Genomic DNA, 17,413 nt, shown 5'->3' with positions numbered 1-17,413 from the left:
TACTTCCAAATATAAGAAGTGATGTCTAATAGTGCAGCCTGCTTTGTATCATATTTTAGTGCAACCAAACAAATAAGCACGCAGGCTTAGATAGTATTGGAGATTTCAGGATTGACAAGTTTAAGGATCTATATGCACAATAAGTTAAACTGTTTATGAAATAAAAAGTTTGCTATTAATCATTTCTACACTTTACTGCCAAAACATGCCTTTAGTTTTACAACTATGTTGTGGAATTAAACCAGGGGAATAGAGTCTTCTCTACCTATTTTTATTCTGTTTGGGTGGTCTGTTAACCTCTCTGGTATGAGTGGGATGCTAGCGTTCCACCTCAACAACAGCCAGTGAAATTGCAGGGCGCCAAATTCAAAACAACAGAAATCCCATAATTAAAATTCCTCAAACATACAAGTATTATACACCATTTTAAAGATAAACTTCTTGTTAATCCAACCACAGTGTCCGATTTCAAAAAGGCTTTACGGCGAAAGCACACCATGCGATTATGTTAGGTCAGCGCCTAGTCACAGAAAACCATACAGCCATTTTCCAGCCAAGAGATGGCTCACAAAAGTCAGAAATAGAGATTCAATTAATCTGATGATCTTCATCAGATGGCACTCACAGGACTTCATGTTACACAATAAAATGTTTGTTTTGTTTGATAATGTCCCTCTTTATGTCCAAAAGCCTCAGTTGAAATTGCCGCGTTATGTTCAGTAATCATTGTCTCAAACAAACATCCGGTGAAATTTCAGAGAGCCACATCAAATTACAGAAATACTCATCATAAACATTGATGAAAGATAGAAGTGTTATACATAGGATTAAAGATAAACGTCTTGTTAATCCAGCAGCTGTGTCAGATTTCAAAAAGGCTTTATGGCGAAAGCACACCATGTGATTATGTTAGGTCAGCGCCTAGCCACAGAAAACCATACAGCCATTTTCCAACCAAGGAGAGGTGTCACAAAAGTCAGAAATAGCATTAAAATTAATCACTTACCTTTGATGATCTTCATCTGGTGGCACTCCCAGGTCTCCATGTTAGACAATAAATGTTTGTTTTGTTTGATAATGTCCCTCTTTTTGTCCAAAAAAACGCTGTTTTGTTGGTGCGTTTAGTTCAGTAATCTAAAGGCACAAAGCTCGCTCTCAACATCCAGACGAAAAGTCAAAAATGTACAATAAAAGTTTGTAGAAACATGTCAAACGATGTTTAAAATCAATCCTCAGGTTGTTTTTGTCATAAATAATCAATAATATTTCAACCGGACAAAAGCTTCATCAATAGAAAAAGAGAAACAAGTATGGCACGCTCCCGATCACGCACTTGCTTCATGTCTGGAAATTTCCACTGTCCACTCATTGAAAGTGCTGTATCTCCCTAATTTCAGAGTAAAAGCCTGAAACAATGCCCAAAGACTGGCCACATGTAGAAGAAGCCATAGAGATCGTGAACTGGGTCCTAAGTCTTTGTATGGTGGATAGGCTTTCAATGGAAAAACAGCCTTTCAAAATAATAGTACTTCCTGGATGGATGTTCCTCAGGTTTTCGCCTGCCATATCAGTTCTGTTATACTCACAGACATTATTTTAACAGTTTTGGAAACTTTAGCGTGTTTTCTATCCAAATGTACCACTTATATGCATATCCTAGCTTCTGGGCCTGAGTAGCAGGCAGTTTAATTTGGGCACGCTTTGAATGCTGCCCCCTACCCTAGTGAAGTTAAAAAACAGAACCCATCAGACCATACTTTGAAGTTACACATTGTTGATGTCCTGTGTTGGAAGTATAGTACCGTCCAACATAAACACTTGGGTGACTGAGGAACGTTGAGACTAAAGATGAATCACACTTAGATGGAATCCACAGTAGGGGGAAACAGCGCCACTGGCCGCCCCACCACCTTTATTATTGTTTTTGTTGCCGAGCTGAGGAGCACCGTGCAGCATGGTAAAACAAAATGGCTGTGCCCTCTTCTATCGCGTGTGCAGTGATGTCCAAGAGGGGAAAAACGGTGTTTGTTGTTTGCAGTAACTTTGTTGTTGTAATATAGCAAACTGATGTGGCTGTTTCTCCTTTAAGGATTCTAGCTTAGAAATATGTATTCGTCAGTAGGGGAAACAGCGCCACTGTCTACCCCACGGCCGTTGTTATTGTTTGACGAAGTAGAGGTGGGGAGCGTCGGCGCATCAAGGTAAAAAAGATTGCACTACATAGAACAGCAGCATATCACGCGCGTGCAATGATATCAGAGGGGGAAAAAAACTGTGTTCCTTGTGTGCAGTAACTTTTCTTGTAATATTGCAAACGGACATGTCAGTTTCACCATTAAGGATTCCAGCTTTAATACCTTTTAATATCTACAAAGCTGGGCCAATTTACTTTCTCTCTGAAAATGTGGAACTTGTGTGCATGTGGAAAAACAGAAGAAAGCAGTGAAAGTATCCTTTGTGAATGAAGGTGTCTAATATTAGATTGCGATGGAGTAATGACGAGAGGGTAAATCTGGGAAGGATCAATATTCTGCTGCTCTGACAGATTCTCCCTCCGTCCTCAGTGTGTTTATGCAACATGCATGTAGCAGACTAGCGCTATGCTTTGCTCTGCTCTGCTCTCAGTCCCAACACAATCAGCTCTTTCTCAAACAAATTGCAACACTGCAACTCATACTCTGAGTCTACTCTGTGGGCTAAGTATATTTTGTTTACGCCTAGCAGCTTTACTTGTAACGCAAAGGCCATAGCTGCCTGCCTGCTCTAATGCTTGTGGTCAACTTGATCATTTGAACAATGTTCTCTTAAAGTGGGTAGTTTCTCTTCTGGTCTCCCTAGCTGTAGTACCCCAGGCCATCGGGAAAAAACAATAATTTAATTAACATATTCCATCCCAGCTTAGTGTACGGGCACTGGGCAGGGGCTTTTATTTCAGGACAGAAAGGGTAATAAGACAGTCAAGTGCAGATGTGAACTTACAACACCTTTTTCCCAAAGCTAATAATATAGGTTGATGAAGTCGAAAGTGCAATTGAGGAAAATCTTTGAAACTCTGGGGCTGGATGGTTTTGTATTAAATAAACTGGGTGGTTCGAGCCCTGAATGCTGATTGGCTGACAGCCATGGTATATTTAAGCAATAAGGCACAAGGGGGTGTGGTATGTGGCCAATATACCACGGCTAAGGGCTGTTCTTATACACGACGCAACATGGAGTGCCTGGATACAGCCCTTAGCCGTGTTATATTGGCCATATACCAAACCCCCGAGGTGCCTTATTGCTATTAGAAACTTGTTACCAACATAATTAGAGCAGTAAAAATAAATGTTTTGTCATACCCGTGGTATACAGTCTGATATACCACGGCTGTCAGCCAATCAGCATTCAGGGCTCGAACCACCCAGTTTATAACAGACCGTATACCTCGGGGGTTTGTGGTATATGGCCAACACACCACGGCTAAGGGCTGTGTCCAAGCACTCGTTGCGTTGCGCTTAAGAACAGCCTTTAAGCCGTGGTATATTGGCCATATATTACTTAATTATAACACAGCTACTATCCAGGCATTGACTCAGATCTTCATGCATTGTGCATTGGCATGGCATGGATAATAAATGTGTCCCTCTAAGAATGTAATCAGGGGGAAAAAAATTCTTAATGTTGCCACCACTGTGGTTTTCATGGTTGTGAATAAAATGCTCTATTTGGTGTACTGCAAAAAACATCTGAGTGACAAGCCAATAATATTTTTATGGATTCCAAAAATCTACTTCTAAGTAGGGCTACCGTTAAAATGTGTCATTTATCTGACTGGGTTAATTGCTCTTCAGATGATATTATCTTATGCTCAGACAGCATATCATTTTAAAATGTTTACATTTTCTATACTATCCATTTCCTATTTTCAAACATACCTTCCTTTAAAATACTATAGGTAGTTGCTTGTTCTGGAGAGTGCGAGAAACAACCCAGCATATCTTCACTGGCTATATGAGAGCAACTTCACTGGTTTGTGCTAAAAACCCCTCAGAAGAAAGGCTAATGAGCTCTGCCCATTTTGTGCAGACGTTGGTTGACTTTTTAGCACCATCGCCAGAAGTGGTCTTCCAAATGGTGGCCACATACCCTCCGGTCAACAGAGGTCTGAACAAATACCACTTGTGACTGTTGCAGACACACAGAGAGAGCCTCAGAGAGATCTGGCCTTCACAACATATAAGGAGTATAATATTTAACTCAAGCCTCAAGAGTGCATAAAGAATATTAATTTGGGGAATATTTCATTTATAGCCAGGTACAATGCACTTTAATGTGGTTCTAAGGCATTGTTAGATTTGTCGTAAGCATATGTGATGCTATCCTTATTTCCAGGATCAGAGTCAATGCACCCCTAAGCAATTACCATGTCTTAGCCTATAATTAGAATACCATGAATAAACCTTTGATTAACATTAATGCATTGAGTGCATGGGCTTGTTTACATGTTCTCCTAATGCAGTAAGGCCCTAACTAACAGATATGACTTCTGGCCTCCCTGACTGCTCAAGGGAGGAGCTTGGGAGTGGCCTAGAACAGTATAGTCTTTGTGTCCATTTTTTCCAAATGGCTTAACTTTTCAGTTGCTCTTGTTGCAACCAACTGTTGATAGTGATGAACTTCACAAACCAACCCTCTATTGTGTCGAGAGAATGACAACACAACTCTGTGGGCTCATGCTTTATGCAGCAGTAAACAGGAAGTTTGTTAGTTTGTGTCTCTAGGTGGTGTCCATTATAAATGACGGGGGCAACAAACCAGGCCTGGCTTTCTGGGATCCTGTCTTATGACTGATGTAGTGGGCATTGTGTTGGAGTGGGGCTCCAATGACTTAAAGGGGCACTCGTATGAAGCCTCGCTCTTAATCCCTGCCTTTAGAGTGGGGAGTTGGAGGACGACCTCTCCAAAACCAAACCACACACTTACTGAAGAATTTAGACCGTACTAAGCATCATACACATCTAAAAGTGTTGTGTAAAGTATCAACCCGGGCTTCTAATGCTTTGTCTGTTAAATGAGTTGTAGGCTACACAATGGCTGTGAATTCATTTTGAAAGGATGAGCACCTCTGGGTTTTGGGTTCGAAAGTTAGTTCCTTCATAAATAAATAAATAATAATAATTCTTGCCATGCAACAAGTACCACATATAGATTATCCTTTATCACCGGGCTATATGGGTAGATGAGTAACTGTATAAGCTTGCGCACTTGTGCATTAATTACGCAACGTCTTAAAGGTTTCACAGATTAAGGCACCAAACCGCTGGCCTCACCACAGAATGAACAACTCAGGCGAGGAGGAGAGGATGACTGCCCTGCAACGCTCCCTGGAAAATGTCTGATTAAACTGCTGAATCAGGCTGTAAAATAAGCAGTCTGGCGCGCTCTCTCCGCTTTGTGTCAGTCTTTCCTCTGTTGGTCGGCTGGATTAAAGTTGTACTCCATGGAGCTGTGAGATGCTGGGGTAGACCCTAGTCTGCAGGGTCTGTGGTGTAGGAGGACATGGATTAGTCAATCACCCGCCATTCAGGCCCTGGGTTGATGTTTTATACTAGAAGGAAGACTTTTTTTGATGTCTCATGGCAGATTGGGAAAGTTTCTAACATTTGTTTCTCTTTCTGTCAGACTTAGAAATATTTCAGTTGATTTCAGCCTTTCCAATTCAAACATGCCTTTTTGTGGGTATCCAAAGAGAATCAAGCTGCTTAGAGAGTGTGACTGCCTTACTGACTGAATGTAAGCCCTTCTCTCTCTTTCTTTCTGCCTCTCCCTCTCTTTCGCCCTACTCTTTCCTCCTCTCTCTTTCACTCTCGTTCTACCTCTGTCCTACACTTTCCGTCTCTCTCTCTCCCCTTCTCTAGCTGTCTCCCCTTCCCTTTCTCTCCCTCTGCCTCTGCCTCTTGCCGTGTGAGCTGTCGGTCGTCCAGCCCTCCGCTCACTCAGCTCTGATTGTTTCCTGAGCGCCGTGCCAGAGAGGAAGTAGGAGGAAGTTATTGGAGGAGCTGGAGAGAATTTATTAGGGCCAAACACAGACAGGGGAGAGGAGGGGGAGGGGGAGCTCTTCTAGTGCTCTGAGATGGGGCTCTCATACACTTGGGAGTCTAGGAGGGGAGGGAGGACTGGCAGTGTCTTGGCCCTCTCTTTCCTCTCAGAGGCAAAACTCGACTAGGCTACTCAATAGGCAGCTCACCTTCCTTTTCAACTATTGAAATGAAACGTTTTAACATGTATTTAAACCTGATTGCATACTGTAACCCAGTGGTAAAATACAGGCGTGCGTGTGTGTGAGTGAGAGAGAGAGAGAGCGAGAGTGTGTCGTGTGTGTGTGTGTGTGTGCAGTTGGTCAGGAACTGTCTCCAGCCTTGTAAGAGAACCGATCTCTTGGCCTGAGTGTATTTAAAAAAAAAAATCTGTAATCTGACCTTAGAGAGCAGCTGCTCCTTCAATTGCCAAGTCCTGTTGTTCTCCTTGTCAAGTGTGTGTTTGTGAGGCTCTGAGTGTGTGGGTGTCTCAGAGAGAGAGAGAATGTGTGCATCTGTGTATAATTGTGTTTTATAGTAGGCCCTTCAGCCATGATAATGGGATTTTCTTTGGGGTTGTGTGCAGAAAGAGAAAAATATTCAAATATGGTGTGCTTGTGTGTGTGTTTAGTATGAGTGATAGATGGGTGTGTGCAGGGCTTAGGCTAGGGGTTGGGGTTGGGGTCTGCCCTCGGGGGGGGGGGGTACCTCTCTTGGAGGCCCTCACCAGCAAGTGTCCCAGCTGCAACAGCAGCCCTAACAAAGCCTGCATTCTGACAGACAGGAACAATCTGACAAAGACCTTATGAAATTATAAACAGATGGGAGGAAGACTATGCAGTCCACCAACCTGTACCCGTTTTATTATTGTTACAGTCTACCAACATGTACCTGTTTTACTTTTACAGTCCACCGGCTTGTACCCGTTTTGTTACTTTTACAGTCCACCGACATGTACCCATTTTGTTACTTTTACAGTCCACCGGCTTGTACCCGTTTTGTTACTTTTACAGTCCACCGGCTTGTACCCGTTTTGTTACTTTTACAGTCCACCGACATGTACCCGTTTTGTTACTTTTACAGTCCACCGGCTTGTACCCGTTTTGTTACTTTTACAGTCCACCGACATGTACCCGTTTTGTTACTTTTACAGTCCACCGACATGTACCCGTTTTGTTACTTTTACAGTCCACCGACATGTACCAGTTTTGTTACTTTTACAGTCCACCGACATGTACCTGTTTTGTTACTTTTACAGTCCACCGACATGTACCTGTTTTGTTACTTTTACAGTCCACCGACATGTACCAGTTTTGTTACTTTTACAGTCCACCGACATGTACCTGTTTTGTTACTTTTACAGTCCACCGACATGTACCTGTTTTGTTACTTTTACAGTCCACCGACATGTACCTGTTTTGTTACTTTTACAGTCCACCGACATGTACCAGTTTTGTTACTTTTACAGTCCACCGACATGTACCAGTTTTGTTACTTTTACAGTCCACCGACATGTACCAGTTTTGTTACTTTTACAGTCCACCGACATGTACCAGTTTTGTTACTTTTACAGTCCACCGACATGTACCAGTTTTGTTACTTTTACAGTCCACCGACATGTACCAGTTTTGTTACTTTTACAGTCCACCGACATGTACCAGTTTTGTTACTTTTACAGTCCACCGACATGTACCAGTTTTGTTACTTTTACAGTCCACCGACATGTACCAGTTTTGTTACTTTTACAGTCCACCGACATGTACCAGTTTTGTTACTTTGTTTGTTCTAAATCTCTGAGGCTAGGATTATTTTATTGTGTACTGGCATGACGGTGAGCAAATGCATGAGGTTGAAATGCATATCTCTTCGGTATGATCCCATTCAATTTCAATGGGACATCTGCTCAGAGTGGGAGTGAGGCTACTTAGCTCTCCAATGCTGTTTGCGTCGTAGTGTCACAGTTGAGTGTTTGTCGAGGGCATTTTACACGTTGACTTGAAACGACTTTATGTAAAGATTACCTCATTTGATTGACAGCATTAGTTGGCTGTCTAGTCAATGATTACTTTGGTGGATGGTGTCTGTTTGAACCCTGGTTTCCTCATCAGTTACACCATTGTCCTAGCTCAATAGGCCAGACTTCTCCCTCTCAGGGGATGTTTAGTCTCTGTAAAACTATTATTTATTTCTGAAATCCATCCTGTTTGTATCGAAGTGCGACGTATGAATGAAACTTTACTTTCCTACCACTTCTGGAATGGAACACGGATGTCCCCATTTCATAGTGTAGGGTCTGTCATTTTTCACCTCGTCATTCCCCTACTCCACCAATTAAAAGAGAAATGGATCATCTTTTGAATGCATCAGGGTGATGTCCTCTTTTTATAAACATTGGTTGAGTGTATAAATCACTGGTTATCCCTATACAATCCTCCACCCACAGCCAAAATACACACAACCTCTACTTGTTTTCCAGTCTGTGGCTGTCTCTGTGAGGGTTTTCATATGTTGACTGTGGACAGTTAAACACATAATATAACACACATACTCTCAGGAGTCACATGGAATTCCTTCCTGTGTTTATACCGACAATTTCCCATAGAAGAAGAGTGGGCCAGGACATATAATGACTCAAACATATTCAGCATTACATGGGATGTATTATTATAAGCAATGCTGGGAAAAGTATAGACCAGCAAACCTGCACAGGGGCCAGTGCAAAGATATGTCAAAGTCCTGAAAATGTAGGATCTTAATTTGATCACTCTTTAGGTTTTTGAATTTTCTTGCACAGCAAACTTGTAGTGTATTTGAGTTTTAAAAAGGCTTTTAAAAGTTTGTAATTTCCTCTTTGAAATTTCAGACAAAATGTGTCAACCCCTACAAAAATGTCCAGTAATTATAATGACAAAATAATTCACATTTCCTGTTGCTCCAGGATTATTTTCCTGCTGTAGTAAACTGGCTCAAATTAGGATCCTACATCTGTAGCTTTATGAGGCCTGGGAAAACAGATGGAGAGGATTTGTAGGCTGTGAATGGTGGAGTTTGAATGAATGTGTGAGGTGCATAGCTTTCCACTGGTATTTACATTCCTGCTAGGGCTGCACAATTAATCAAATTCACATCAAAATCACAATATTGACATGTGCAATTTCCATATCGCAAGAGATATATATATATATATATAACAATATTTTGAACTTCCACTCAGCCTTGTGTAATGTCAGTTTAAAAAAAAAATAGTTTACTCTCATCTCTCTCCCTTTCTGCTATTGGGGCTGCTTGCCACACACACACACAAGCCTCACCTCCTGTCACTCAAGCGGCGCAGTTCCTCCTCCCTGCTGTTAGATTCACTGTAAGTTTGCATGCTGTTCTGTCAGGTTAAATGCAGTCAACAGATCATTCCAAACAAGAAAAATGCTGCTTTCCACTTAATATGAATCATTCTATTTCTATACCCAAGTGTTTTGATCTATATCACAAGTCAAATCGCAATATTTGGTAGATAAATTGCAATTTGATTTTTGCCCATATTATGCAGACCTAATTCCTGCTGCACATTGGAATCTGTAACATGTTGGTCTCAGTCAGGTCTGTGGCTGGACCTACTCCCAGAGTTTGGGAGGGGAAGTCTGGTTGTCACTAGTTACCACAGCCACAAAGTCAAAATGGCCTATTGTAAAAATTCATGGAAACTACAATTTGCTTTTTGGACTTAAATTTAAGGTTAGGCATAAAGTTAGCAGTGTGGTTAAGGGTAGGGTTAGTTTTAAAATCTGATTTTAAGAAGATAAATTGTAGAAATAGGCTCAGTTTAGCCATTATTATGACTTTGTGGCTGTGTTAACTAGTGACGACCGGGAAGTGTGTGTGTGTGTCTCGCCTGACTTTGTAGTCAATCTCAGTTTACCGTGTCATTCAATCAAGAGGCCTTATATCCCATCTGGCAACAGGTGAAATACGCCATTCATCGAAAGTCTATTTGTGTATATGTTTCTGCCTGCTTGTGTGTGTTTAAATTTGGGTCCGTATCAGTGTGTGTGCTTGTGTGTGTTTATGTGTGTGTGCATGATGCTAAATCTGTGCTCTCTGTTGTCAGCCTCCCATCACAGATGTGCTGTGTTTCACCCATAAGGAATCAAAGGGCCTTTCTTCTTTGTGAGTAACAGCTGATTTGATATATAGTCTATCTTCTGAGGGTTTTGAATATTTTACATTTGCAGAGCAAATGTTTAGGCGAACCAAACAAGTGTGCTTACATACACCCTTAAATGAGAAAATAGTACCGTTTGTCCATATTAGCACTGTTTGTCCACCTTAGCCAGTAGTCACTTGTTAACTTCTTTGGGATAGGGGGCGGTATTTTGACGTCCGGATGAAAAGCGTGCCCAAAGTAAACTGCCTGCTACTCAGGCCCAGAAGCTAGGATATGCATATAATTGGTAGATTGAGATAGAAAACACTCTAAAGTTTCTAAAACGGTTACAATAATGTCTGAGTATAACAGAACTGAAATGGCAGGTGAAACCCCCAGGACAAACCATCCCAAAAAGAAAAATCAGCGTATTACTGATTTCAATGACTGGCACTTTTATAATAGGGCGAAATCGTCCCCGATTGCAGTTCCTAGGGCTTCCACTAGATGTCAACAGTCTTTAGAAAGAGTTTCAGGCTGGTTTTTGGGAAAATGAGGGAGAAGTTGTAGTTTTTCTAAGTGGCTCCCATTTTGGCTGTAGTGTTTCCAAGTGCATGGCCGAGAGAGCGCGTTCTTTTTGTTTATCTCCCGTAAAGACAATAACGATTCTGTCTTAAATTTTATAGTTTATTTGCGTATTAGGGTACCTAAGAGGAATTTTTTGTTGGGGTTTATGTCAAGTCTGACATTTTCAAGTGTAAATCAAACTTTAGAAGCCTTTTTAAACCTTGAGTACACTACAAGTTTGCATTTCCTGTTGCAGGAAAATTCTCAGCAACAAAAGAGGGATCAAATTAACATTTAATAGGTTGATTGCTTTGGTCCTAGGAATTCCCAATTATCGTAGTAGGCTAATTGAAATAGCCATAATGTAGCATCTGACATTTTTACTTTGTAAAACCATTGTTGATAGTTAAATACACAATTGCACAGTTGTATGCAAGTGTCTCATTTCCATTTGCTGTGTCATGGACAATTTAGACTTTTCTGCACTGTTTTACTGCATTATATTGAATTACCCAGTAATGTAGTGAAACAGTCCATATAATCATAGCGTTGACAATGCTCTCTCTTTGGTGGTTAGCGTCAGGCAGCGTCATGGAGAGGCTGTGAGTGTGGTTGTGTGTCTCTCTGTCTGTCCATGCTGATGTTGCATTCCAGCAGAAACAATCCTACTGTTCTCCAGACCCCGAAGTGGACGCCTAAATTGGACAATCCGCCCCCTCCAATCCTTTCCCCTCCCCTCCCTCCCCCCTACATGTATCCCTTGGTCTCCAGTCCTTATTTGGGCAGAGACGTTCTGAGCGCTGGGCGTAGGGTTGGAGTGGGGGGGCGTCGGGTTGACACAAAAGAGGCAGGAGGAGGAACAGTGAGCGCTCACAGCCCTTTCTTAATAAGGACATGTCTGGAATGTAAGCCTCGCTCTCCATGAGAGCTTCTCTTTCACACACAGCACAGCAGCACCCTACTAAACAGACCCATATACTATTATAACCCATTACTCAGGGATCCTGATCAGTATTGTCAAATCCCCATGACAAAACTTAAGAAACTCAGAATCACTCTCACTATTCAACAACCTACTCCTATGATCCTAGCTTGAATGGGAAAGAGACAGCTGTGTCTTCAATACTAGGATACAGCTAGGACTAACACTGAGACTGCCTCCAAAACAATGTACACACCATTTGGACATACTTGACCAAACATTGCTGGTCTTAAGAGACCCAAAACGTAATGGATTCTACTAGATACTTGCATGTGCATTATGCAATATGCACCTACACCTTTCTACTGCAGTGGACGTTGACTACGGGGATTGTGGAAGTTTCTGTAGCAGTTTCTGGTCATTGGATCTGCTCATCTTGAGTTGTGGTGGGGTAGATGCATAGCTGCAGCCTGATCTCTGTGGACTTTTAGCTTGAATACGAGTGCTGCTCAAATTCTGCCGTGATCTCCACATTCAGTCGGGGGTTTAACACCAAACTTGGTCCTGGGGGGCCTAAAGCTCTCAGGTTTACCTCACAATCTCACACTGTCCCTCAACCAGACTTATTAGACTGCTGAACATTTGAACTGACTACCTGCACTGACTCTCTGCACCTTAGCACACACCCACACTTTGTTCTTCTATCCTCCTAGGGACCTAAAATACATTTCCATTCAAAATCCTATTTTCCCTAAACTTACCCCTTAATCTAACCCTTTACCCTTATTGTTGTTGCATTGTCGAGAAGGAACCTGCAAGGAAGCATTTCGTTGGACAGTGTATACCATGTGTATCCCGTACATATGACTAATGAAACCTGAAACTAGGCATTACACTTAGTTATGGATGTTAGCTAGCAACTAACTCTGCTGTTTGACTGGCCTACTGCGTTATATTCAGGCCTAGTCAGACTGGATTGGAGGGTTTTCCCTTCAGGAGGTAGAACTGGTTTCCCGGGCAGTTCTTCATCCCATCATGCTTAGTGAATGTATAAAAATGCCAAGTTGCCCATTATTTTGGCTACCGTGGCTAGTAAAGAAAAGAGATCTCAGACTTTGAACGAGGGGTTTCAAAGGAGCGTAGGGGGTTTCAAGTGTGTGTGTGTGTCTCAGTCACCAGATCTCAACCCAATTGAACACTTATGGGAGATTCTGGAGCGGCGCCTGAGGCAGTGTATTCCACCAGCATCAACAAAACACCAAATAATGGAATTTCTCATGAAAGAATGGTGTTGCATCCCTCCAGTAGAGTTCCATACACTTGTAGAATCTATGCCACAGCGCATTGAAGCTGTTCTGGCAGCTCGTGGTGGCCCAATGCCCTATCGAGACAGTTTATGTAGGGGTTTCCTTTATTTTGGCAGTTACTTGTACATATTCTTATTTTACTGTATAGAGGTATAAATGGAGAAACAATTCCCGTTGTCTGCATCTTTGGTCTTTTAGTGAAGAAACATTTTAACTTTGTACAATGGGGTAGTTGTGACTTTTAGTAAACAATACTTTGGCTTTTCTTTTCACATCTGTCTTAATCCTCCAATTCATATTTCTGAAGTTGCATTGTGGAAGTTGTCAAAACAGCAACTTTAAAATGTGCAATGATGCCCTTGTGAATTTGTATTATAGAGGAACCTCAAAATGTTCTTGTAACGTGAGGAGTTGAGTTTACCCATAGGACCATCCGAATTGGCCTTCCCCATATTTGTCCAATATGTGTATTTTTGTCAACAACTGCAGAATTTCAGATATATAAACACACGCATCCTGGAATAATGGATACTTCGGGGACGCTCATTTCAGAAACAATACAATGCCGAAGAGGCAGCTTGAAAAATACTTAAGATCTCGGCCTGCTCTTAGTCATGAGCCAACCACATTGGGACACAGTCTCCTAACCACAATAATTATTTGAGGCCACTGCTGATTAGTGTGCTCCTTACACTAGGTTTTTATAGAATCTCTTGAATTCGTTTGGCAGTTTTAGAGACAAAGACTAGGAAATGGTAATAATTAGTGGCTGTATTGTTTATTTATACAGATTTTATGATTTCAATGAAAACAGACAGCTGAGACCAAAATGAGCCTACTTTATAAGGCAGAATTTGAAATGCACTTGGCAGCTAATGGTGACGGTGAAGCTGTCGACAACAATTACAACATACCTTTTTCGGAATGAAAGTATGAATCTGTATGCCTCACTATTGTAATTCACTCTGGATAAGAGTGTCAAACCTGCAAGCGCGCACGCACTATATCTATTTCTATGGGCACAAGCACTGTTCACGACACAAACTGTTCACATCCCTCTTGTTGGCGGAGAGAACATTTTCCAGGTTTAAAGCGTATTTCCTGCAATTCTACACTTTTTGTCATGGGGATCAGAGAAAATATTGCTGTTTTAAAGCTACTTTTCTTGCAATTCTATACATTTTGCCATGTCTAATGTGTATTCATGTGATATTTTAATGACTCAAACATTACAACAAAATCTATGGGCTAAAAAAAACCTAGCTAAAAAACATTAGCAAACATGGGCTAGTTGATCTGGACATTTCTGACAAGTTAAAAGTAGCTCTCTATGGTATGCAATGACTGACATGATGAGGAAAACTGATGATGCACTACCCAATTTCGAAATTGCACCTTAATACACTCTACTATTACAACTTTCAAGAGTAGGTTGAAAGCTGGACTGGGTTCCTCTTTTTTGGGGGGGTGGGGGTGGGGGCATAGTTTGGTAACTACTGTGCTAAATGACTAAATTGATAAATGTTAATGAAGGTCTCTCTCTCTCCCAGATCCTCTGACTGTGGGGCTCGGGGTCGGGCCCAGGGTGAGCCGCCACCATTGCTTCCAACGAGTGGAATGCCAACGGTAGCCCGGGGGATGGGCTGGACGAGGGGAACGATGAGCTGGACAAGGCCATGGACGGGGACGCCGAGGGGGTGTGGAGCCCAGACATAGAGCAAAGCTTCCAGGAGGCCCTGGCCATCTACCCCCCCTGTGGACGGAGGAAAATCATCCTCTCAGACGAAGGCAAGATGTACGGTGAGTAAAACACATACATTTCTTTTTACTGTGCGTTTGAGTGTATGATGTTTTTCATCATCAATGTAGATGCCAAAATAGAGTGCTGTGGTTTGATTGGCTCCATCAGCCACATTGTTAACCTGTTGGGTCTAGGGGGCAGCATTTGCACGTCTGGATAAAAAAAATGTACCCGATTTAATCTGGTTACTAATCCTACCCAGTAACTAGAATATGCATATACTTATTATATATGGATAGAAAACACTCTAAAGTTTCCAAAACTGTTTGAATGGTGTCTGTGAGTATAACAGAACTCATTTGGCAGGCAAAACCCTGAGACATTTTCTGACAGGAAGTGGATACCTGATGTGTTGTATTGACTTTAAACCTATCCCATTGAAAAACACAGGGGTTTAGGAATATTTTGGCACTTCCTATTGCTTCCACTAGATGTCACCAGCCTTTACAAAGTGTTTTGAGTCTTCTGGAGGGAGATCTGACCGAACAAGAGCCATGGAACGGTGATGTCCCATTAGACACCTGGCGCGCTACTTCATGTTGGGTACCCTCGTTCCAATACGTTATAAAAGGCTATGCATTCGTCCACCTTGAATATTATTCATGTTCTGGTTAAAAAAGGCCCTAATGATTTATGCTATACAACGTTTGACATGTTTGAACGAACGGAAATATATTTTTTCCCCTCGTTCATGACGAGAAGTCCGGCTGGCTTACATCATGTGCTAACGAGACGGAGATTTTTGGACATAAATGATGAGCTTTTTTGAACAAAACTACATTCGTTATGGACCTGTGATACCTGGAAGTGACATCTGATGAAGAGAATCAAAGGTAATGGATTATTTACATAGTATTTTCGATTTTAGATCTCCCCAACATGACGTCTAGTCTGTATCGCAACGCGTATTTTTCTGGGCACAGTGCTCAGATTATTGCAAAGTGTGATTTCCCAGTAAGGTTATTTTTAAATCTGGCAAGTTGATTGCGTTCAAAAGATGTAAATCTATAATTCTTTAAATGACAATATAATATTTTACCAATGTTTTCTAATTTTAATTATTTAATTTGTGACGCTGACTTGACTGCCGGTTATTGGAGGGAAACGATTTCCTCAACATCAATGCCATAGTAAAACGCTGTTTTTGTATATAAATATGAACTTGATAGAACTAAAAATGCATGCATTGTCTAACATAATGTCCTAGGAGTGTCATCTGATGGAGATTGTAAAAGGTTAGTGTATCATTTTAGCTGGTTTTATGGTTTTGGTGACCCTGTCTTTGACTTGACAAAACATTACACACAACTCTTGTAAATGTACTGTCCTAACATACTCTAAATTTATGCTTTCGCCGTAAAACCTTTTTGAAATCGTAAAACGTGGTTAGATTAAGGAGATGTTTATCTTTCAAATGGTGTAACATAGTTGTATTTTTGAAAAATTTGAATTTTGACATTTATTTGGATTCAAATTTGCCGCTCTTGAAATGCACCTGCTGTTGATGGAGTGCACCACAGGTGGCACGCTAGCGTCCCACCTAGCCCCAAGAGGTTAATGTTTGACCTCTCAAGAGCCTTTCTTTGTCGTCAACCAAACCAGATTCAGTAGTTTGTCTAGTTATACCTAACATAATTAATTTAGATACAGAACTAAGTCATTTATGCACTTCTGTACTATTTGGTGCACTCACACATGGACACGCACCAAACTTAGTCCACGTGTTAATTTGCCCTGCATCCCTTTCTGGCTCATTCATTGAAAACGCCTGTGGCTCAATGTGTTTGGATCCCATTCCCTTCTGGAGTGAGGGTGGGAAAACACCTCAGCAGTTTGTAGTCTATAGAAAGACGTTGATGTTCATTATTACTGTTAATGGATTCTTTCTCATCATTCTGATCACCACAGAAGGCTGTCATGTTAAGGCTCTAGTTGTCCTTGCACAATCCATTAGGCAAAGCAAGCAACGTTTCCCGCCCCTCCCATACGATTGTGTCACAGGCTAAGATGTAGCCTATTTTTTTTTTTCTGAGAGTGCTCTACAGAACAAGTCTGAGCTCGTCTTCCACTGACCCAGGGGCTGGTTCTTCCAGTCTCACTAGAACACAGCAGTTGAGCTGAGCTACCCAGAAGACACAAGAGGCAGCTCCCCTCAGCCTGGTTTTCACCTGGCTTTCCTTAGAGCTCCAAACTGGTTCTTTCATCACCTGTCTGTGCCGTCTCCAGCTATGCCACCCATCATGTATTGCTTTTCTCTTCCTCATCTGCAGTACAGTACATCTGCAGCCTACTGTGAATTAGGAAAGTGACAAAACCCAGTGGTGTAATCATATTTGAAAGTACTATTAAGTAGTTTCTTGGGGTATTATTTATATATTTTTCCAACTTTTAATTGTACTTCTACATTCCTAAAGAAAATAATGTACTTTTTACTCCCTACATTTTCCCTGACACCCAAAAAAACTTGTTACATTTTGACAGGAAAATTGTCTGGTTTTCTTAATATAAGGAATTTGAAATTATTTATACTTTTACTTTTGATACTTAAGTACATTTTAGCAATTACATTTACTTTTGATACTTAAGTATATTTTAAACCAAATATGTTTTTACTTTTAC

General features: G+C 41.3%; 1 protein-coding gene across 9 annotated transcripts in view; it reads left to right on the top strand.

Annotated features, from left to right (window-relative positions):
* The window catches only part of LOC106582716 (transcriptional enhancer factor TEF-5), a 40,694-nt gene that overhangs the window by 2,450 nt on the left and 20,831 nt on the right, over window positions 1–17,413 (top strand). For 8 of the 9 annotated variants that reach the window (XM_014166085.3, XM_014166083.3, XM_014166081.3 and 5 more), the window contains exon 3: window positions 14,544–14,793. In XM_014166085.3, coding sequence (XP_014021560.1) covers window positions 14,670–14,793 — 124 coding nt within the window. In that variant the 5' untranslated portion in view covers window positions 14,544–14,669. Of the gene's footprint in view, window positions 1–10,161; window positions 10,221–14,543; window positions 14,794–17,413 lie in introns of all 9 variants that reach the window. The other variant, XM_014166078.3, reaches the window with a different exon arrangement.

The sequence above is a fragment of the Salmo salar genome, chromosome 22, assembly GCF_965601325.2.
Source record: "Salmo salar chromosome 22, fSalSal1, whole genome shotgun sequence".
NCBI lineage: Eukaryota > Metazoa > Chordata > Actinopteri > Salmoniformes > Salmonidae > Salmo > Salmo salar.
This window is presented reverse-complemented; position numbering and strand designations above follow the sequence as displayed.